At 37.5% G+C, this 24,483-nt stretch overlaps 1 protein-coding gene across 1 annotated transcript in view; it reads left to right on the top strand.

Annotated features, from left to right (window-relative positions):
* Positions 1–12,614: 12,614 nt before the first annotated feature.
* Positions 12,615–24,483, top strand: part of LOC108769688 (netrin-1) — a 202,793-nt gene continuing 190,924 nt past the window's right edge. The window contains exon 1 of the mRNA XM_018520809.1: positions 12,615–14,610. Coding sequence (XP_018376311.1) covers positions 13,209–14,610 — 1,402 coding nt within the window. The 5' untranslated portion in view covers positions 12,615–13,208. The remainder of the gene's footprint in view (positions 14,611–24,483) is intronic.

The raw sequence follows: 24,483 nt of genomic DNA, 5'->3' as shown, positions 1-24,483 counted from the left end.
GTGTAACCGGTTCAAAGAATTGGAAAAGTTTTTTGCTTCAATCATTAATAGTACATGTAACAAATTTTTAAGTTACAGAACGAAATACGAAGTTGTAAATATTGATAGAAATATTGCAAGATATTTAGTTACACATATTAACTTAGTATAAAATGTTTTCCCCAAAACACATAAATAGATTAATGCTTTACGTAATCAGATTGCACATTTAAATAAACACGTATTTAAATTAACATAATCTTTTTCTTTTTCTGGTTGTTGATTAAATGACAAGCCAAGCAATAAGATTAAAATGGAAAACTAATATCTTTATTGTTTTTCTTTTAAAAAACTGTTTACATACAGTTTTTAGTTTATTATTTGAGAGAATGTCGTTTACATAAATGATAAATTTTTCGTGTAGACACAATCGATTTTTCGATGTAGCTACTTTTATTCGTTTTCAGTATTGTACTTGTATCAATTATCATGTTTAACTATGTCGGAAAAAGCGCGCAAGACTCGCAGGCGGATTATGTCCTTGAAGAAATGAGGCACGCCTAGGAATTGCATGCTTGTAATTGTATATCGTTACAGAGCGTTCTTGAACCGAGAATTGTTGGCAGAAATAAACAAGAAGTCTAATTTACCAAGTGTCTTACTGTAAAGTATCTACTCTGATTATACCAATAAATGATGGATACGGGTTCGCAGTATGAAGGCAGAAGTGTCAAGTGATTTGACGTTAGTTATACAAACTCTGGAAGTCGAAACGTTCGAAAATATCAATTTTCGAGAACCTATATCTATTTGTATCGTCATTACTATAAGAAAAAGGAAGATTGTGTCCTATGATAAAAATTTACTCCTACTCTTATGCACAACTCTTATCGTAAAAAAACCAAAGTATTAACTTATTTTTATGACTTTGAGAAATTTGCGATAATACTATTCTTCTGTTTATCGCGTAGATTGAGAGATATTCTTATATTGTTTAAGCTTGCTACGATTAATTATTCATCTTTTCGTCTTTTAAAAATTATATGTAACCTTTTTTGGAACCATTTTCTGCATTTAACTATCATTGACATTTTCAAGCACATGAATTTTGTATACTACATGTTAGATAAGCAATACAAGTTGCAAATTTGTTTTTGCATTCAAGCTTTTGAGAAAAAACGAATGAATGTACTTTATATTTAAAAAAAAATCCGCTTCTATCTTAAGAAACGCTAAGGCTCTGGCGTTAAATATTTTTCCGCTTGAAATTAGTATCGATTAGGGATTGTTTGGATAAATGCGAACGGCAAACTGAGCGGCAACGCCACATACAGAAGCATACAAATACAATAAAAAGAAAGAGAGAAAGAGAAAGAGGTATTATTTCTACACGAAAGCTGAGATAAAAGTATATATAAATGATATATATATATATGACAAAGTATATATATATATATATAAATATATATATATTTAGGTAATTAGAATAAAAAATATATATGTATATATATATGATTGAGAGAAAATGAATAATTATAAATATGACGTACACTTACACATACACCAACTCGTCGTACACCGCATACAATCGCATCACTTAACATACATACAAATTACACAGTACAGAGCAATACGTGATACTTCTGTGGAGGACAGGGAACAAGAAAATAATACAAGTGCCAGGAAGCATTCCTAGGAAACTCGTTGTTTTACCGTCTATAATGTTTTTCTTTCTTTTTATCCTCGAAACGGATGTGTATCTCTATTAGCGAGGAAAATGCCTCGCGATCCATAGGATTGTTCCTATGCTGTCTGTATCTAAAATTATTGAAGCTGAGCGATGAATTACGCGACTCGTGTAGATGTAATTAGTATCATTTTTCGAGTGGAGAACCGCGATAGTGTCAAGCGTATTGCTGAAAAAAATACCGCGTTTCTTTCGTTTTTCCTAGAAAAATTCAACTCTGCATGCATTTCCAAAAGTGTCCTAATCAGTATTTTGATTATAAAAAAATAGCGAGTGTTCCGATATCTTTTATAGCAAAAATCTGGGAGTCAATAAATTCACAAATTAAGAGAAGTATAAATATTTTGCTTAGGTACTTTTAAAACTAAAATATCATAAATAAATTTGGATAATATTTATATATACGTACATGATTGGTTTACATCTTTATATCAATATTTTTAAATAAAAAGACAAGTTTCCGTCGAATGCGAACTTATTGTTATATCCAGATGTTTAATATAAGTCGCAATATTACACTATATTATACATATATCTAACAATATGCATATAATTTGCAGAGACAGCGCTATTTACTAATTTAATTTTATTAATATAATTAACATGACACTTCTCTTGATAGTTTCTTGTATATGCTAGATAAATAAAGGTAAGAAAAGCAATGATAATTACGAAAGATTGACTACGACATCAATCAATAATTTTCAATGTATTTTATTCTTTAAGTAATACTGAGTAGTGAGCAAAAATTAAGTGAACATCGCATTCTTATCCAAAAAGCTTGACACTTCGCGCATTTTCGCTCTCGGATTCGACGAGAACTAAACTCATAGCGTGTAACTCGTCTCCATCCCGTATGAGAAAACATTAGCGGAGTCCCTTTGGAGGTTTTAGAAGTGATTCCCACTGTTTAATCGTCGCGCGACCATGATTCTCTACACGTAACACGAAAAACAAAATAAACGTTTCACCGGCAGTCGAGTGCTTCCTCGAGAGGTGTCACGCGTTACTTTCAACGGTATATTTCGTACAAATACTATACTACTTTTAGACGTAATTTGTAAGCTTCGTAGAGTGAAAAAAGGGAATTAAGCGACACGAATGGATCGTGGCGTGGACGAGCGCGATTTCACGGGAGAGGAAGCGGTAACTTTCGCTTCTCTCTTTCATGAAAGAAAGGAAAGAAAACAAAGTTATCACTACGGCATACCGTACGTGTTCTCACACGCGTATATTCGACCGGATTTTTGTTCTCGTTGCACACGCTCGTCCCGTCGCGGATCCGCGTTTTAGAACCGCAATGTGTTTTTCACAGACAACCGACGTAAATATCTCGCGACCAAGCGCAGAAATCGTAAAACGACGTGGTAGGCGCACGTCGTTGTCTTGTAACATTGTAAATTACTATAAAATGGCGAACGTTTAATAAATTATTTGATCAAATTCGCTGGACATCTCTTTAGCGCCCCATATTTTTCTCCTTTTGTCCTTTCCATATTTATTTTGTTATCGAACAAAAGTAATGTCAATTCTTTAGTTACGATATTTAAGTCGGTCAACATGATAGTCAATCTACTAAAGACGTATCATCGTCTTTCATGTATAGACATTGCCTTTCATCATTTCAAAATTGATTTTTTTCTTCAAGATATCAAAAGAGAGAGAGAAGAGGGAGGGGGTAAATTTTGCTAAAAGAAAATATTCATAGCTAAAAGCAGATATATGTATGTATATATAATATTACAAGAAAGAATTAGTTATTAGAATTTCGTTTATCCGCACATTTATTAGCAGTCACTCAACATTCAACGAGTTAATTTAGAATATGTCAGGTGACTAATTTAAAGAATCAAAATGCCTCTTAGTTTTCCTGCAACGTATCATCTTTTTATTATAATTTCAAGACGCCACAAGCATAAATTAGTTCCACTTAAAAAAGGGACATTCGACGGGGCCCTCGTTCGGGGAATATTTGCATGTAGCCCGTTCGGTCGTCATAAATTCTTCGACTTCACGTGGGGTTAATCCTAGAATCGTGAATGTCGGCACGAACTTTGCTCGTTCCCGAGGATTACGCAATGATGAGTCGTCCCAACTATATAGGCGGTTTCAGGAAAGAGACCGATCGACTTTTAGAAAAAAAAAAAGAAGCAATCATGTACATACGTTAATCAACCGAGGAAGATGAATCGTTCACCTTCTGCGTTTCAGCCCTTCGGCATTTCCGTGGGAACTCGTCCAAAGAATTCACGAATTCACTCTATTGTTCACATATCTCTCACGAGATTGAGGACTTCTGAAATATTCTGCTTTGTCTTTCATTTTTTATTTAACTATTCGAATAGCATGTATACATGTATGTTTTAATAATTTTATTGACAAAAAGCCGACATTCCATTATCGAAAATTTGATTAAAATCTTAAATTTCAAAGTGACTTTGTTTTTCATTGCCCATCATAAATTATATTATGCATTTTTAAAATTTTAAGTCAAAAAGAATTTTTACATGAAGAAATTTATAATTAAAAAATAAAAATATGTTGATCATTCCAAATTTTATGAAACAATTGCGCATTTACTAGAAAAAACTGACAAATATATTTCTTAAATTTGTTCCTACATTTATATCCTAAAAAAGCTTAACTACTTGAAATCGTTAAGTCATTCTTGCATGTTCCATTCATTCAGATGAAAATCTTCGAATAACTCTTAATTTATAAAATAAATTCTGAGGAATAAGTAGAATAATTTTAATATCTCTCACAAAAAATCGTAATATATAGTGCCATGAATTCTCTTACAGCAAAAACTGATAACAGTGAGTATTCAACAGAGACCAATCGTTATCCATAGTCGACCGGTACACAACGCGCGACGGAAACGACATGAAAGGGTCGATCCGTAGAAACGGAAGGAACACAGAGAAAGAGTATCCTGATCTCTTTCTTTCTCTTTTTTACGGGCAGGACGTTGCAGAGGACATTGCGATCGCGGTCAGTGGCGGCGACAGTGACGGTTTTCAACTTTTAATCCGCGCGAGGGCGAGAGGCCTAAGCCGAAAAGCCCGCAGCCGCGGACGTCATCACGGCCGCTTCGTGCTCGTCCAGCCGCTCTTCCAGATTACATTAATTCGATTAATGGATGCCGTCCATCGTCGGTGGTGGCCGTGCGGTGCGTTCGCTGGATTTCTCCTTAGCTCGCCCGTTCGTTCGCCGTTCTCGCTCGTCCGCCCCGAGCTTTGATGGAAGACATACAGTTCGTGATCGAGGCAATACGTTATCGACGTAATGAAAAAACCGACCGCGAGATTGTGAGAAGAGCGCAAATTCGATTACATTTGCTAATTTATTAATGGACAAATTGATATATTCATTAATTTGGTAATTTTACATTTTTAGTAGAAAACAGATGATTATAATATAGATTAATAATTATATATTAAGTTATAATGTATAATAATAATTATATTATTCATGATTTGAAAAGAAATAAAATATTACCGTTAATTATTAATTACACGTTTTTAAGATGCTTATTAGATTCAATCCAAAAGATATTAAAATTGATGATCAATTTAATTTGAGGTACTAATTTCAACTTCAGTTTGCGATTGCGTTTCAAGTCCGACACAAACCTTATCGACGCGCAGTTTATAAAACTGAAATAATATACATTTGCAAAAAATTGCATTTAGTATTACTAAGCATTAAAATTCGCTTTGACCGCAGTTGGGATTATTTCTATTAATTAAGTAAAAAGTAGATTTCAAAATCGCTAAAAAAATTTTAAAATTAAAATAGAAAATATTCGAAATCACCCTACATAGTAACATATATTCTGAGGATTAACGAGTTCATTCCATTGCGAGTAATGAATAGTTAATGCTAACGACGGTAATCTCCGGCTTTGCAAAAATCCGTTTGTTTATTAATCGAGCTAAATGAATAATCAATTAAGAGATCGTATTAAGCGATCCAAAAATAGTATTTGTCGTTTTTATAAAAAATATAACGTTAATAATAATGTTTTTTTCGGATCGGCAACCTACATATTTATAATTTACATGTATTATTCAACGACACGGGCGATTAGAGCGAAAAATATTGCATGGAATTTTACGCATACATTTATAGTATGTGATTTGTACGATGGCTGGTGCAAAATCGGCTGTAAAAACTATAATCCATACGCGTAACTTTGTATCACGTCGCGTGTCTTCACACACAGTGCTATAGTTGCAATAAATATTGTAGAGGTACAAACGTAAATAACGCTTCTCGCGTTTCTTAGTATTCTTCCGCATTTCATAGCGTAGCGTAATAAGAATGTATACGAGTGTTTGTGAAGCGCGAGTCGAGTCGAAACCGGGTTTCCAAATAAAAAATTATTAATATCTCCACATGAATGTCCGCTACTCGATTTAGTTTAGTTTCTAATATCCATATATACATATCGAAGGAAATGTCGTAGTTCGCGTAACAGAAATATCGCTTTTACGCTTACAAGATATTACAATGAGAGAAAAATGTATCAAATTTTAATAAATGTTTGTTTGAATAGAGAGTGCCAGTTAAATATTTACTAAATGTAAACGTATATTTATTTCGTATAAGAACCATTAATTTGATTTAACTATAGTATTACTTTTTATTTAGCAAATATTTATTTTCTGTAAATAAAAGCTATACATTATTATTTAAACAATTGTGGGGGAGGATTCTCACGAAGAATGCATAATACACGTATACATATAATTTCCTTCCACAGTTTAATAATAAAGTAATTGATTGATTACAAAAATGAGTCCTGCCCAAAGGACTGTTAGAAGACAGCGTATCTGGCTGTATTCCAAAATTAACTGTCAGTACTGAAAATCTATACTGCACGTAACGTAAACTAGTATTTTCAGTGCTGGCAATAGATTTGGAACACAGCCCTAATTGCGGCTGAATCTATATTCTGTAACTGTTTTACACGCCAACAGTTGTCGGTGTCGTTGCCCAGCTTTTTTATGTAAAATATCTGCCCAACGACACCGACAACTATCAGTAGGTGTGTAAAGACAGTTAAGCGGGGTCTACAATAGAAATCGTAGCAGTCGTAGAGTCTTAAGTCGTAGAAAATTAACTAATCAGTAGAATATGAGAAGAATAACCGACTATGATTGGTCAATTTTTTACGACTTAAGACCCTATAACTGTTACGACTTCTATTGTAGACCCCGCATTAAGCCCATTCTACATAAGACGCAGGTCGCAGGTCGCAAGTGAAACGTATTTCAGATTGTAATAGGTTGCAGACCGCAGTACATAGGACGTAATTGACGCAGGACGCGAAAGTTGAAGTTCACCCAACTTTCTGCGTCCTGCATTCTGCGTCCTACAACCATATTATAATTAACCCTTACCGTACTAATATGGGTAACTAATGACCGAGCGATTCCTGTTCATGCAAGTTTCTTTGAGTCTTTCGGTAATTATAAATTATACTACACACACACACATTTTATTATTTTCCAAAATAAAGAGTCAATATTTATTCTAGAAAGTTGAAAGTATGTTGGTGAATTTTTTTAGAGATGTTTTTTATTATTTTGAAGAGGTGAAAAAACGAAGAGATTTGAAGTGACCCTTGATGGTATGGATGAGGCACCAAATTGTAGATGGTATGGTAAGGGTTAAAATACGTTAGATTAGTTTCTAATTTTGCGACCTGCGACCCGTTTTGCGTCTTACGTAGAATGGGCTTTACGGAATCGCGTCCCTGCATCCAATCAGGCTAGTTAGAACAACAGTAAACAGAGAAAGAACGATCTTATTATTCCTGCCTCTCACTCTAATCGTCTTTCTACTCCCACCATTGCCATCAACGGTCCGTTCTAGATGTCGATGGTCCCTGCAGATCTATTCTGTAACTCTTAACGCAAACTTCGTTATCATTATAATGCTTCTGCGCAGCTTTTTTATCATGGTGAAAGATAAAAAATTACAACGAAACTTAGGCGTCGTCTACAATACACGGAGTAAGAAGTAAGAGTAAGAAATTGACCAATCACAGTCGATTATTCTTCTCACATTCGACTGTGATTGGTCAATTTCTTACTCTTACTTCTTACTCCGTGGATTGTAGAAGAAAGGCCCGTCTACAATACACGGAGTAAGAAGTAAGAGTAAGAAATTGACCAATCACAGTCGAATGTGAGAAGAATAATCGACTGTGATTAGTCAATTTCTTACTCTTACTTTTTACTCCGTGTATTGTAGACGACGCCTAACGTTAAGAGTGAAGTTAAGAGTTACAGAATAGGCGGAATAGGCCTGCTGGACAGCGACCGACTCCGCGCGGATCGCGAGGGCCGCGCGACGCCAACAAGGTGGGGTGAGGGCCCCTGGCCCAATCATACACGATCGGGCGATTTCCCGATAGCCAATCCTCGCGATTTAGGGAGCCCGCGTATCAGTTATTATATTGCGATGGGATTTTCCTGTTGCGAGTGTTGCGACAGGTTCGCGCGAGAAACGCTTCTCGAACGTTTTTTTTAGAACGACAACCAAATACTTATAATAGAAATATGCCTACACAATTATTTATTAAAATTCAATACATTTTTTATCAGTGCAAGTATGTCGCGTTTGCGTGATATTTCGATCTTCTTTCATAAATAACAATGTATCTCTAGAAGAAATTGTCGAGCATTGTGATCGAAAATGCGAATGAGATTCTCCTTTCGAGTGTCATATTATTAAGCGTTATTATTTCAGTCGCGAGTTATTCCTTTGCGTGCGAGAACGCCTCTCGTATACATCCTAAATAACCTTCCCTCCTGATTTTTGACGGCGAACGCAAAGGCGAAAGGCCGCCGAAAGAAGAGCGCGTTTTAACGCGACGAGGTAGCGCCCTGTGAAAAGCATTCCAGCCACCACCTGCGCCCGAACGCCATAATTATGTTTCTTGCGCGCCTGCTTCTGGTACGGAACGTTTGGATATTTTGCCTGGAGGACGGTCTTTTGGCGTAAAAGACGCCTTCTGTTAGACTGCAGGGCGCCTTTAAACGACTCTTCGTTTTCACGCGCCTTTCATCTCGCGCGAGTACATGTCGCGCTATCGCGTTTGTGTCAGCACTTTTGACCTCACACTACAAAATCGCATAGATTTAGAGATGTATTATATTTTATACTTTTACAGATTTAGACTAGACTCCGTATTTCTCGTCGGAAGTGGATTAGGCAATCTTTTTCGAGTCCAGTTTTGCATTAAAAAATAATTGAGCGTACGACTCTCTGCAAATCAAATTTTGTAAATTAAGGTTCCATTGAGATAAATTTATGGCAATAATTGGAATTATAGAAATTTAATTATTGTTGGAGAATTATTATTAAAATTATATAAATTCTATTACTATATATTTCTCTTATGTATGAATTAACATATATCTTTTTATAACGATTCACATTATGGACGAACGTGCTATTTAAAATAATAATCGTACAACGTACGTATAAAATTATCGGACTGCGTAGATGTAGCATAATTAATAAGCAGATACATAATAATCAACGTCGCCTGATTCCAGGACAAACAATTTTCTAATAAGGCGAGAATATATACTACTTCTAAAAATATACGAGCAGTCGCGAAGGTGCTGAACTGCTGAAGGCATGGCACTCTATCAACGCTAAAATCATCGTTAATAAAAAAGAGGCTCCGAAACTGCGTGATTTACAGGGAGAAAAGAGCACACAACGAATACTTTAGATCAACCGGATTCACGCTCGCCGCGGAGAGATCCGCGGCTCTGACTTAATTCCCCAGGACCTATATTTATCGTATCCGATACCAGATTTCGAGCTGTCAAGTCGGACGAGCCAACGAGGCCTTTCCACGTTGCGGTCCAACAGGAGTTCGCGTGACGGCAACAGACGTCGCTCTCCTCTCTCTCCATTCACTCCCTCCCTCCTCGTCGGTCTCCCTCTTTCTTCCTTTCTCTCTCCCGCTGATCCTCTCGTCTGATGCATTTTTTTCCTTTTTTCTTCCTCGACCGCCAATTCGACGGCGCCGACCAATCGAGCGGCAGAAAACTCGCTCTATAAGCTCTGCACGCAGGCAGACCGGGTCCTCTCCCGACGAAATCGACGGAAGAGGTGCCTTCTCGCCCGCGGGGATCGCCGTGAAATAATCCGCTGATAAATTCCTCGAAGATCTTTCTCTTGCAGCAGAAAGGTAGAGAAGCGAGCGATTCTTTACGACCCGCTCGAGGCGGTCGATTCTTTGAATGAACATGTCCCATTGATGAACATTCGATTGTTAATTCATCGATGCTGTTTGCGTCTACCTTGATTAGTAACTTTTATACGAGATGTTCCATAACGTATTTCTTGAACAGGACGGTGATCGTATAATCGAGAACTGAGATAATACTTTCTTATCCAAGATATGTTAGAATGTCAATAATTTAATGTCAGGTTATGAGCGATTGTAAAAGGAGAATTTTGTTATTATAATTACTTGAACGACAGATATTTTACATTTTACTCCAATTTTAAAAGCTAGATAAGCAATGACCCATACTGTTGTTAACATAGATAATATTTTATTAGCATAATTGACATTGCTTTGTAGTGTATATTGGTTGTAGTTGTACGTATTTTAAATTTTAATTGAGCAATAACATATAATAATATTGATTTAAGAATAGTTAGAGATAGTTCAATAAACGTTGCTTCACTAATTTGTATTTTAGAATATGTACAATTGTAACAAATATATAACAAAAGCAGCGTCAATTATTCTAATAAAGTATTATTTGTGGTAATAACAGTCTAAAACATTTACTTAACTTTTAAAATCGGAGAATACAGTAAAAAATATCGTCTAAACAATTATGAATAGTAGTGTACCTACTGCCATTTAGTGTCAGTATACTTCATTTTGACTTTTATAGCTATCTTTTCAGAGAAAACTTTTGGATGAATGCAAAAACGGAATTCTAGGATAATAGTACAGCGTCAAAGCTGTCAAATGCTCCAAAAAATATATCCCAGTAAAAAAATGTTCAAGGATCAAGGAAAAAAACAGTTTTTTATTGAACAACTAACAAAGGAAATAGGGCTATTATAGGAATCGGCGCTGTTATTCGAACGCTATAATTATAGCTCACAAATAACAGCGCCGATTCGTGTATGGTAACCTTATTTGTTAGTTGTTAAAATAGAAGGAATCTAAATTATCTTTTGATTGCTTTTTATTAAATTATTTATTCAAAATTTCTAGTTTTTTTTCTACCATTTTTATTTGTAATTCTAAATATCAAAATATTTTGCTGCAAACTTAGGCTATAGCACACAAACTGCATAATCATAACATAACGTAGCATAGTATAAGACTGCCTGAATCATTGAGCATGAAGTGTCATATTGATTTACATAACATGCTCATTGATCCAGACATTTCTATACTAGCTATGCTATGCTTAAACACTTTGTGTGCTATCATCTTAACAATAAGAATCACTACAGAAAAAAATATCCAATTATATCTTTCTGGGAGAAATCACTTCTGTTCATTGAATGTATTTTGATATTTGAAATACATCATATATTTCCAACTGAATATGTATCTGCTTATTATTCAATCGATCAATTACATTAATTATTCAATAGTAGTCGTAGCATATTTGCATTTTTATGATATTATATATTGATGTTGTGTGACGATATAATCTTAGCAAAGTAACAAATTTTGATGTTTTAGTACTTTATATTTTAGAATTTAGATTGTAATTTGGAAATACAAGACGGTTCTTGTTAACTAAATTCGGTTAATCAAGACATTACTCAAATTAATCAATGGAGATGGTATTCAGTAGTAGGTTGCGGTGTAAATGGAAATGGATTACACGAGCAATATTATGCCTGAGTATATATAGAAGCGACGGTAGCGTAACATAGGAGGACACAAACTAATGTACGTGCACCATGCAATAGTAAGTAGGCAAACTAATGCGAATATACATTGTGCACTAACAAAGACATAGCAGATTAACGTTATATAATGTTATACGTCATATACATATTATATATAAACCCTAATCATGGAAAAATACTTGAAGAGTTTCCGTACAAAGATAAATTATAAAAAAGATGTATTAGATAAATAAGCCATTTTTTTATAAGAGCATACTCTCTATAATCTTTGGAATGGAATCTAATTCTAAAGAATAACAAAAGAGTGATAAGCCAGTTTTGAAAAAGAATTGCTCAATTATCAATTTCTATAAGAGTGAAATAATTTCACTCTAGAGTTCGATAACAAAGATTTTAGAGAGTAAAAAAAATCTTTCGGTATTGACATATTCGAAAATTGTCATTTCAAAAAAAGAAAGGTAGTGTTCATTAACCAGTTCACAGCCGTCTTCGTTCTCAATTAAAACCTCGTGCAATCGAGAAGCAAATCCCAAACCCAAACGAGCCAACAGGTTAACGTTTGAAGCCGCCGAAACGCGAGCGAAATAAAGGAAACAAGAAAAATCACGCGCCTGTCCCGTCCTAACCCTCGAGGGAAGCACCCTCGGAGTCAGTCCACCGTTTTTCAGTCCATGGTAGCACGCGCAACATCCCTTCGCGCTGGATCCACGATCCATGGACCAGTCTTGAGTGAGCGGGGAGGCCAATGTCTCGTCCGATTGGCCCGCGCGATCTCTCGCAAGCGTGCGAGCGAGAGTGACGAGTCGTTGGTCGAACGGAGATGAAAGGAGGGGGTCAAGGGGGGAGTAGCACGCATCGGGGGCTGCGGGGCGCAGAGGGCCCACCACCGGAGAGGGACTCGCGGCAGTTCGGAGTTCGGATGCGCATCGTGCGAGGACGGCGTTTCAGTTAGCGGCGAGCCGCTGTCGAGGTAGGGTGCTTTTATCGCCGGTTTCGCCGGTGTCCGATCGCAATCGAATTCCTCCTTCGCTTATTCGCGCCAGAAAATTCGTCCGTTAATTCATTTCGTTGCTCGGCTCGAGACGCGTTTTCGACGATCGTAGGGTGAAAAATTCGTGGGTCTGTTAAGTGAGAAAAAAAAAACTTTTCGAGTGATAAAGTCAGGCGGCTCCTTGGACAGCAGTCTTAGTTTCAGTGTGAACAGTGCGTTTATCTTTTTCGCGAGACTAAGCGTATAGTTAAATAAATTCATCATCGTGTCGCGTTTCAAGTCTTGGCCAGTGCCAATATAATGTGAGCCGTCGCGAGTGACAGAGACGGATTCAGAGAGAGAGAGAGAGAGACGAACGACAGAAATTAAACGTGGTCTGATTTCAACATGACGCGAAGCGGAGTCTAGAACCGATCGCATCTCAGTCCCCCTTTCTATAGAGGGGAAAGTGAAGGTAGGAGGGAAGAGACGAGGAGACGTGAGAATCTTCTCGTGGTCGTGAAATCGTGAAATCGTCAACGATCATCGTAGCGCACCTCCGCAAAGAGACACAACAGAACGCGAAGAATGGAACGGCGTTTGCCAACGGCGTGCAGCATGAGCACGGAGAAACGGTGCTCACGCCGATCCTTCCGGCCATGGATCGTCCTCGCGACGGTCCTGTTTGGCCAGCTGCTGCTCCTGCAGCAGGTCCGCGGCGAGATCTACACCAAGATGTTCTCCAGCCAGCAGAACCCCAGCGATCCGTGCTACGACGAGGATCGGCCACGGCGGTGCATACCCGATTTCGTGAATGCGGCTTTCGGCGCAACCGTCGAGGCATCGTCCACGTGCGGCACCGGTGGGCCCACCCGCTACTGCGACGTCACCGACGAGCCCGGCGGCACCACCGGCATCGGTCACTGTCACGTGTGCGACGATAGCACGCCCCGGCGACGTTTCCCTGCCAGCTATCTGACCGACCTTAACAATCCGAACAACGTCACCTGCTGGCGCAGCGAGCCGCTCGTTAGCTCGCAGAGCTTCTCGGCGCCTCCCGACAACGTCACCCTGACCCTCTCGCTCGGCAAGAAATACGAGCTGACGTACGTCAGTCTGCAGTTCTGCCCGCGCGCCGCCAAGCCGGACTCCATCGCGATCTACAAGTCCATGGATTACGGCAAGACCTGGCAACCGTTTCAGTTTTACTCATCGCAATGCCGCCGGGTCTATGGCAGGCCCAATCGCGCGACTATCACCAAAGCGAACGAGCAAGAAGCGCGGTGTACCGACAGCCATCGTTACACCGGCGGAGATGGTCTCGGTCCAGTCGGCAGGATCGCCTTTAGCACTCTGGAAGGTCGACCATCCGCTGCCGACTTCGACAACTCACCGGTACTACAGGACTGGGTGACCGCGACGGATATTCGGGTGGTATTCAACCGGCTGCATATGCCGCAGCAATCTAGCCCGGATCAGGTATCGCACAACGGCGAGGAGCATCACGTGGCGGCGATCGGGCTGGAGGAGCTGACGAAGCGAGAACGCGAGCGCGAGGAACGGCTCAAGAACCAGAAGAACGCGATCCTGCACGCGCAGGATCCGCTGGTAACGGCATTACCGTCGGTCCATCAGGTGATCGCGCCCCAAGAGATGCAGTCGAACGACGCGATCGACGCCGCGGTCCGAGACATGGGCTTCGTGCCGGTCACCATCTCCACGACCACGACCACGCTCGCCAGCGTGGCGATGAACGGCTTGGGTCCGGCTACCGCCACCATGGCCCATCACTACGCGGTCTCGGACTTCGCCGTGGGCGGCAGGTGCAAGTGCAACGGACACGCGGCGCGCTGCATCCCCGGCAAGGACGGCGAGGTCGTCTGCGAGTGCAGGCACAACACCGCTGGCAGGGACTGCGAGCGGTGCCGGCCCTTCCACTTCGATCGCCCGTGGGCTAGGGCCACCGCCAGGGATGCCAACGAGTGCAAAGGTTTCCGATACTAATTCAATTACCTCATTTCAATACTAATAAGAAATTCAACGCGTGTCGTTCAGAATTAATGCGTTCTTCAATTTAGGCAGCAATGATTGAATTATCTAAAAATTAACACCTCTCGATTGGCTGCATATGTTGCGGATAAAATCTAATGGACGCAGTCATTGTAATATTTGGTCTGAAACATTACTATGTTTGTTTCATTTACATAAACTGTTTTAATGCGTTTGTACATCACCCAGATAGACTTGTATGACGATCACGATATGCACAAATTAATTTACTGAAAATTTAGAACAATTTTATGATCATTTATGACATCATTAAAGCAAAAACGTTTATATTAAAGTAAATATTAAATTTAGGTTATTTGAATGATTAAATTTTTTGTTATAGAATTACAAAAACATATGTATGAAAATATATCTTTAGATTTATAATATTCTTTTTTCGATATCACTATATGAAATATTTACGTCATACATAATTAAATGAAATACGTCATATAATGATGCACATTTACAATTATTATGTGATGCTATAGAAAGCTTAAATAATTAAAATATTTTTTTTTATTTTATGCCGCATAAAGTAAGATAAATATACTGTAAAATTTGGGTAAATAGATGTTGATCTTGATGCACTGAATCTTGTTAAAAGAATTTGTAATCCTGATGTGATGTCGTAGAAAGCATATTTGTTTCTCATATTTACATCATATTTGCATCATGGTATTTCGTTTTCTAATTTACTAAATACGACTACAATATTTGGAATCACAATCGGCTCACCTATGAAGCATTTGATGATCGAATACAACATAAAGTTGCAGTAAAATTGATGTACATCTGTCTATCTGGGCAACTTATTGCAATGGGTTACTCTCGGATTAAACATATTTAATCTACGCGGATAGAATAATGTCCTAAATTGAACAATTAAAAATTGGAACGTAATTGAATAACATCATTAAACGTAATATGGAAAGAACGATTTTGCTGAAACGTTTAACAAGTTAACTAGATACAGGTTTAAAAATAATTTTGTCGATTAAAATAATTATGCAGAATGTTCAAATTGATTGCTAGAATGTCAAAACTGTTTACAGCATTGTTTGTCATATTTGAGGTTCTTACATGATTACTTACTTTGATTGTCTAACAAAATTATTTTTAGATCAGTATTTAGCTAAATATTTAAATACTTCTGCGCAAAATCGTTCTTGTCATACAATATTTTATTTTTATTGGATAGCTTGTCAGCTCAAAATTTATACTTTAATTTGAATTTTGGTTATATAAATTGAAAATTAATTCAAAGTATATATACACGCACACAACTATTTCCATAGAATGATGTTCCTTCTATTAAATAAGGTAACTAAAGTACTTCCAGTTCATTAGTTTAGTCCGATAAATCGTTTTACTAAAATGTATCGGTTAGTCTGTTGTTGAGTAATAAGCCTCAATCGAAGTTAGGGGCGCTTGGATACTAACGATTATTCAAACCACGTGATGTATAACAGCAATTTAATCCCGAGACGGAATGCGAATTTGTGTGTGCAAATGCGGATGCATTTTCGAAGAGTTTGAATTTAGTTATACGGATTTTGATAATTATGCATATTATAATCGTTGGGAAAGAGGGAGAGAGAGAGAGAGAGAGTGAGAGAGAGATTTAAAGCCAAGCAGAATTACGTGATTGGAGATATGTATATACGAGTTCTGCGATGAAAGCGGATGCTATGAGATTCTGCAAATGATTGATAGGTATACCAATGTCCGTTCTGTTGTGTGATTGCGTGAATGAATTGACCGTAATACTATTGTATATATCATTGTACAGGAATTAGGGCACGTAGTACATTAATGTAATAACATCCAAGTATACTACTGTATATTAGATGAAGTATGATATGATGAATATAAACATAACGGTAAAATCTTTCTCTTTTTCTCTCTTTCTCTTGTTCTCTCTTGTATTTTTATTTGTTCCATAGAACATTATTCCTTAAAATACTGTTTTATCAAAATTTATTGAGTACATAATATTACTCTGTGAGAAACTTTAAAAAGAATATTTCTTTGTTTAAATTAATTTGGAATTTTGTTAAATTTAGAAAAAAAACCGATATTTAATCCAAATTGCATTGATTAAAAAAATTACGCAAAAATTTGAATTATAATTACCATTATATGTTTATAATACAAACGCAATATACAAAAAATATCAATAGATATACGTTGCGTGGCTTAATTGAGAAATTATTTTGCTCCCTTTTATGTAAAGTTCATATATTTCAATTTAATATCAAGCATGATATTAGGAAGTATAGAGAGCTAGAACAACATTAGCTGATCAAATATCTCTATTGGAATCGCCATGTTTGTAATAGACTAAATATGAGTAACGTGTTTACGATTGCAAAATTAAATGGACGGAGATGGAGAAATAGCTCTGTAGCTGGCTAATCCGTTGCAACTTGCGGGCAACATATTACTTTTGACTGTACAACGAGGAGAGATTGCCTTGAATATTAAACTTATATCTATCACTTTACGATTGCAATATCATGGCAACTAATTTTTTTACTCGGCGCCCTTAAAGCTTACTATACCTATTGTGTTTCGGAACATAATCTGTAGTGATGCTTCAAAGTCCGCAATTTTTCCTGCCGTTGAGATACAAAGTAAGGCTGATATTTTATGCGTCGTATAACAAGGTTTTTCAAGTCTGTTGATTGGATGCATAACAGAGAGGTTCTCGGATTTCTCTGTCCTGCAGCCAATCAGTTAAAAAAGTTCACCATATGACACATAAAATATTAGCTTTATTTGGAGATATCGTCACGCTTTACGATCGCGCGAATTCTTTAATCAAATTCATAGTCAGTATTTTCCAGGAGAAAATTTAATTGGATATTACATTTTTTTCCCGCAACTTTTGAATGCTCAACTCAATAGGAAATCTCTTTGAGCAGAATACGGCTGGCTTTAAATGAAGCCACTGAACCTTCACAATTCCATTATCCGTATGGCGAATTCGATAAATATTCCGTTACAGAGTTTCTCTTTGTATCGCAAAGCCCGCGTTTCAGCTCTTGTTAGCGCAGATACGTCAATTCGCGTTTTCTTTTTGCTCATTCCGCAAACGTTACTCCTCTCGATTCGTCGCGGATTTCAAGGCTACGGCAATAATCCCATATTATGAGTCTCTCCAGGAACGCCAGGCGTATCTAACACCCGTTATTCAACGGGGCCATATTTATTGAATTTCGGGATCGGGGACCGTATGGGGTGCGCATCCGGCGTGGCGCGCGTATGGCTCTTTCGTGAAGTAAAAAATAAACATCGAGAGAAGAAGAGACCCGTTCGATTCCGCATCCCTTCTTGTCTATTCGTCCCCTCCGGTCTCTCTCTCCTCCCCCCCCCCTTTCTTCACCCCGCGCATCCAGCGTTCTGTCTCTCTTCGAAACGATCCTGGGGTTAGGCCTCTCGAGGCTCACCCCTTAATTCGAAGCGGCGAAGCGTTGCCCCGGTATCACGGAGGCCGCGTAGCCGAAATCAAAAACGTCGGAGGGTAAAACCACCCTCCAAAATCGTTTCGAATCGATAAGGGACGCCACCGGTATTCGCGCGCCCCGCACGCGCGTCCCGCGGTCTGGATTCTCGCGAGGGGGGGCGGGGGTAGAACGCGCCGCGGCGAAAAATATAATCGGATTTAATTGGATCGACGATCGCGAAGGAGCACCCTTGTTTATTTTCGAAGAGACACGGTGCCTGGCGCACACAGGGCTCGGGCAGGAGAGGTGCGATAAATGGAAGGCGCCTTTAAGGGCCGTCTACATAAGTCGCAAACGCAGAACGCAGTTCGCAGACGCATTTGCGACAGCCAATGAAAAGCTGTTATTAGTATACCATTGACGCTTCTGATTGGCTGTCGCAAATGCGTCTGCGAACTGCGTTCGCGATTTATGTAGACGGCCCTTTAGACGCTCGGAATCTGCGGTTTTTTCGGTTATCAGCGAACTCCGAGCTTCTTTACACTTTGTAGCTGAAATTGGATTTTACATTTGAGTTTTAATGCATTTTTGTTATTAATTTGTGGCGATTAAATCGTCACAAGTATTTATCTTTGCGGAATTTGTCGGTGCGAGACAATAGGACATGTATAATTACATATATGCATTCGACGCACGCAAATGTATTTAGAAATGACTGTACACGAATCATCGGTCGCGAAAATTAAGACTTTTAAACTCGTAAATTTCTTATGATTATCTCGAGTTTTCTGTATATTAATCGCAAATTACAAATTAATTTTAGAGTGCAGATTAAATATACATTACATTTTGATTAAACTCTGCTGTAAATACGCGATTAAGGCCCGTTTCTACCAATAGTTTAATTTTAATCTCGGTTTTAACTAACTCTTCATCTTTTTCCAGTTCTGAGAATTAAAAAAAGATAAAGAGTAAGTTGAACTGAGATTAAAGTTAATCTACATTGGTAGAAACGAGCCTTAATCGCGTATTTAAAGCAAAGTTTAATCAAAATGTAATGTATATTTAATCTGCACTCTAATTAATTTGTAATTTGCGATTCGTCATTTAAACGATTGCTGTCAGCGGATGTAACAGAAATTTTTTAATTTGAGCATAACAGCGACGTACATGAGCATAATTTCGTTGACAACATTAATTAAATTATATTTAAAAATATGTATCATTCTGTTTTCTTCCAGCCAGAAATAAAAAATAATATTAATAGTAAAAGAATATTATTACGAAGCCGAGGCATTCATATTATGATGTTTGTTTTTAAAGAGCAAATAAGCTGCGAAAATTAGAGCGCTGATTAAATGTAAATGCCAGTTCGAAATATTTGATCCGTTTTCGATTCGAATTAATTAAATAATTGACTCGCAGCGAACCGTAACTAATCGCTTTCTACGCTAGTTAACGCAATACTGTTCGCAATTGGAAATAGTGGGACAAGAAAGAAATGGTGAATTGTGTCAGTTCAACAACGTTAACTGCGTTTAGAAAACGTAAATCAAGCTAATTAGTTATGCTACAGCTGTCGCGCGCCGTGCAAATGCAAAATGCGAAACTGGCCAGTAGAAGCTAATCGTCTGCAGGAGAGATGCAAATATTCCTGCGAAAAATTGACACGCCACTTTTGTACGATCGATCGAGTCGACGAAGAATCTTTCGCGTTGGTCGATTCCGGTTACGCGTTTCGATTTCGACACGATCGGTCATCCGTGAGCAGATTGTCCCGCGTGTGGAATTCCCGCAGATTGTCGCGCGAGCTGACAATTCTCCTTCGTCGTACATTTCGGGTTTCTCTCGCCCCATTTCGATATTGCGCTTTCACGTGTATAGATAATCGTCGGCCAACTTTGTCCGCTTTGAAAGGCGAATATATGTATATCGCGGAAAAATGTTTGTAACTTCGATTAAGTCAAATACGCGAACGGTCTATTTCTTTTTCCATAGCGAATTTGTGAAGGTAGTTCCGTAAAACGTGGAACGTATTGGCGAATGCGGTGTATTGACATTGTCTGTGTTATTTTGCGTAAATCGAAAAACTCGTGGTTTGCATCTGAGTATAATTAACCAACACTAAATAGAAGTTGAATCGATGTACCCTGTTTGCATACGTGAAGATGTGTAATATTTAGATAGAAGAATTCGTATCGGTGTATTTTAAACTCTGTCCAAGTTATTATTTATTTCAAGTGAATAAAGGTTATCTTGGAAAAGATATTCGAATACTATAACGTCGATTAATGTAAAGATTCTTAAGTAAGAGTTTGGAGACCGCCATATTTTTCAGAACCTGCCTAAGACAGAATGCTTAAGATAAAATGAGATAGATGTGTGCATCTTATTTTATCAAGCGAGTCCTGAAAAATATGGCGGACCAAAAACGTACGATGTTTAATCTTTCACTTGAGGATTTTTAGATTAATGTATTTAGTAATTAAATATTCCTTTAAAATCATTAAATGCACGGATAATTTTTATAAAGAGATTATACTTTTAAATAATTTCGTAATACAATTCTGTTGGTGTTGGCGGATATCATTCTTTTGGGGAAACGCTAAAATTAATCTATCAGATAAAACAATTACATCACCAGCCCTTGTTTTTTAAACCAGTAATTTCAATCGATCCCTGCCAGAAGTATTTGCATCCCCCCTGCAGACGTCTGTCCGGATTATCGCGCGCAAAACGTTTCCCCTTCGTTTCGACGCCGATATAGGTATATCCTACATGTACATGTATAAACGTATGAGCATGCGTGCGTGCGAAACGTCAACCGCGCGATAAATAAAAAACCTCTCCGCATTACAGCGCGTTACGTTCGAAGAAATGTCATCATTAATTATCGCGGTTAATTAATTTCAGACATGGGTGAAATTGCGTGCGATCGGGCGCCAAATCAGGATCAGTGCCCTCTCCGTACCTTCCCTTTTTTACTCCTCGGACGTCGGTTATCTTCGATTGACTCGTTCCACGTTGTATCGAAAGGAAAAAAAAAAAACCGACGCTACCTATTAATTAATACGTGCCGCAAAATGCGCAATTTCTCTCCGTGCAAAATTGCGCGAATTGGTACGCACTTGATGAACCGTCGCTTCGTATTTTCAATACAAAACATTGCTAACTCAATTGACCGTTTTTTTTTTTTCAATTTACAATGATCGTAAACGATATTTGACACGATCGTTCTTTTTATGCAGCTAGAACTACAGATGGAAAAAAAGTGAAATAAATAAGTATTCGAAAGTTTTAAAGGAGGAACATTTACGGTATTTTATATTTTGTTATACGTTACACACACTGAGAAAAATGTCTGGTTGAAAATGGACAAACCAGAAGATTCTGATTGTAGCAATTAGAATTTTATTTATTTCAATTAGAATTCTACTATAGATTTAACCAGAAAATTCGAATTCGTCCATTTTTAATCAGAATTCCAATTTATAATTCAACCACGTATCTCTCTTAGTGTATATTTTCAAATATTTCTAAAAAAGCGGGAGTGTTATAGTTAAAACTCTTGATATGCGAATCTCTCGACGTATAAAAGAAAATTGTACTCGTAAAATTAGAAATAAAATTACAATAATATCCCGTTTAACGATTCTTTATAATACGCTGGGAAGCCGTACCCGAGTAACTTCGCAAGTGTAATTGGCAATGGAATGAAGATAATTGAAAATGGGACCATTACTCAGAGGCGATTACGCGCAACAATTATCTTTTAAATAATCCATTTAAGATAATAAGAGGTGAGAGCGATGCTCCGGTTAAAAAGCGATTTGAGATGATCATTTATCGGTCGATGCTATACAAAGCGTAAAAGAGATATGTTAGGATGATTAATACTCTGCTAGATCTCTAACGAAAGAAATAGGGCTGCGTGTTCACGTGAGAATAATATAATTACATCCTCGTGAGATTGTAACACTTTTATAACGGCTGTAAGAATAGCGTTAATAAAATATACCTTTATGGCCACATGGGTACATTTCTATATAACGCACTTCATTACATTGATCGTTCCTCCAACAACCCTGTGAATAAACAATGAAAGGAATGATAGCTTTGCTGCGTTCGACAAACTTATGGGAAAAATCAACAGTCAGTTATAATGTTCTATGATGTATTTTATGTCACAATTCTGATTATATAGAGAATTTTTTCTAGCTCCTTAACATTTACTATTTGCGCTGAGAGAGAAACATTTGGTGACCATAATTGTATAGTAAAATAATTATGAAGCTCCATTTTTATGGTTATTACTGCTGCAATATAATGATAATGGCCAAGTATATAGTTTTCTCAAATATGGAAAAATTGTACTATAAATTACGATTTCAAATATTAAAATAGTAGAATATCACGACTTAATTAAGACTTAAATGGTAAATAAAATAAATATTTTTATTCAATAAATGCAATCGCAATTAAGTCAATACTTATTTTCTTAAATTTTTACTTGTTATTTATATGATAATAATATAACAACTAGAAAATATGTTTAAAAAACTAAAGATTTTTAAGCAGTGCGTATGACTGTTATTAATAGCAAAAAAAAATGACTAAACTATATATAGTTAAATTATGGTAATTGCAACCATTTTTTTCTTTCAGTGTGGAATAATTATTCCATTTTTACTTGAAATTATTTAAAAAAATTAATTGTATTGTTATGTTTATTAATTACCGTAATAATTTTAATATAGAATAAATGAATTTATATATTCACGAACAAAAGAAATTAAACCCAGCTAATTTACGCGTAAAATAATCGAAACGAGATAGGCTTATTTCGTTGAAATTCTGTAAGCTCTACGACTGATTCTATTGACGATACTTGACACTATATTGATTGTTCCTCCACTGACCGCATGCGTACAAGTATCACACGCGGAAGTTCGATACTCTGGTCCAAGTTCGTCTGAATTTAATACCTGCAATGGGAGAAGCCCAGCAAAACTACAACTACGGGGCAACTAATGGAGCGATTAATTAATGCACGGATGAATGCACTAAATTTTGCAGTAGCCGTAATTTTCCTTCGTGCGGTGATGTTAAACTTAATACAGACAGAGATGCGAGTGGTTTAGGCACACACCGGCCGGTTTCTCTCCGTAACGTATAAGGCTCGCTCTCGAGGCGCGGCGTGCCGCGCGACGCCCGTTTACCGCAATGAGTTATGTTCTCGGGGGCACGTTTATGCGACTCGTGCAGTCGGCGCGACGGGCATGGAACCCGCGTGTGCTTTTCTCCCTTCTTTCCCCGTTCCTCTCTCATGTTCCTCGCGTGTACGAGAGCTCTCGGACTCCCGCGACATTAAGCCCCGACCTCGATGGCGATTTTACGGCGTTTTTTGCGATGTCAGGTGCCCCCCCTCGGATACCAGTATTGTACGCGGGGTTTTACAGCGCGTTTTAGGACGTTATTTGCGTCACGGTGCCTTTGCGGTCGGGGAGCGATATGGTCTGATATCTCTGCGGAATGTCCACGTGAAGTCCATGTAAAGGGCGATTATGGGAATTTATCGCTCTTCTTGCGCATTTTATTTGGTCGCGAATTAAGGGATACGATGACGCGATATGAGTCGGATTTAGAAGAGACGAGTGTGACATTTCCGGATATTCGTGTTATATCTCGTCGACGAGACCGACTGCGTGTATGATAAAATTTATTTCTTGGTCGATTAACAAAAAAATCGGTTGAACACTAACTGATGTGAAATATTGCACATTTCTTGACATAGGGATTAAGATTTATGTTTCTATATGTCTCTAACGTGCTTTCTACAATAAGCCATTACCTAAGCTTCAAGGCTTAAGCAGTAAGTTGACCAATTACAGCCAAATGTGAAAAGAATAATCAACTATAATTGGTCAATTTCTTACGATTCAATACTTAAAGCTTATGTAATGACTTTAATAAGTCTTCAGCCATAAATAGTCCATAACATTTACTTACTTTTCACTTATCCTCATTAATTTACAATAAAATATATCATTAACATTAATATGTTACTGTTAAAAGGGTTACATTAAAACTATTATAATAGTTAATAAACATAATAAAATATAATTAATGCTTTTTAAGTAGTTTTAAATAAACAAAATTAAATAGGTTACTCCAAATAAAATGTTAAAGTGTTAAAAAGTGAATTAATGTGAATAAATATATAACGCTAATCTGAACTACTAGAGTGCGATATGTCTACGAATTAATGCATAAACATATAACAGAACAATCTTCCATTTTGTTCTATTCGATTCCTTCTAATCTGTATATCGGCATAAAACTCATCCTGTGTTCGATCCCGATTA

Source organism: Trachymyrmex cornetzi, unplaced genomic scaffold (assembly GCF_001594075.2).
Source record: "Trachymyrmex cornetzi isolate Tcor2-1 unplaced genomic scaffold, Tcor1.1 scaffold122, whole genome shotgun sequence".
In the NCBI taxonomy this organism is placed as follows: domain Eukaryota; kingdom Metazoa; phylum Arthropoda; class Insecta; order Hymenoptera; family Formicidae; genus Trachymyrmex; species Trachymyrmex cornetzi.
This window is presented reverse-complemented; position numbering and strand designations above follow the sequence as displayed.